This window comes from Penaeus monodon, chromosome 29 (assembly GCF_015228065.2).
Source record: "Penaeus monodon isolate SGIC_2016 chromosome 29, NSTDA_Pmon_1, whole genome shotgun sequence".
NCBI lineage: Eukaryota > Metazoa > Arthropoda > Malacostraca > Decapoda > Penaeidae > Penaeus > Penaeus monodon.
In genome coordinates, this window is record NC_051414.1 from 29,174,089 (window position 1) to 29,174,614 (window position 526).

General features: G+C 53.8%; 1 protein-coding gene across 1 annotated transcript in view; it reads right to left on the minus strand.

The window, feature by feature from the left end:
• LOC119592119 (myotubularin-related protein 8-like) overlaps nt 1-526 on the minus strand; it is a 99,568-nt gene that overhangs the window by 44,241 nt on the left and 54,801 nt on the right. Inside the window, exon 4 of the mRNA XM_037940940.1 lies at nt 133-295. Coding sequence (XP_037796868.1) covers nt 133-295 — 163 coding nt within the window. The remainder of the gene's footprint in view (nt 1-132; nt 296-526) is intronic.

A 526-nucleotide genomic window follows, 5' to 3' on the forward strand; every position in this document is an offset into this window, starting at 1 on the left:
GCGCATGTGTGCCCCTCAGCGTGCCTTCGTGACGTACGAGCGAGCGCACACACCAATTTCCGCCCTGCACAAAATCGCCCACCCCGCCCCTTCACGTCGCCACCGCCCATCCCCGCCAGCTGGTGCACTGACCTGGTTGCGACAGCTGGAGCAGAGAGGTGTAGATGTCGTGGCAGTCGCGCTCCCGGGGAATGACGAAGGTGACCGTGAGGAACGTCTTGCAGCGCACCTGGAGCGGCGAGCCCTGCGTGGACAGCGGCAGCTTCTCCAGACTCGAGATGTGCATGTGCAGGATCTGTTGGGGGAGGAAGGAGACACGTCCTTGATGAAATGGATAAAAAAGTCATACAAAATCTTCATGCATTTCGTTTTTCCCTTTCTTTTTTTCGCACTCTTTCGGACAGCTCATGACCCTCTCAACTTTTTTTTTTAAAACCAGGATTAAACCCTTATCTCAGAGCAATCCAAACACGCACTCGCCCAAAACCAATAGTTCAATAACACCTCCAGGACATGAAGCAAACAA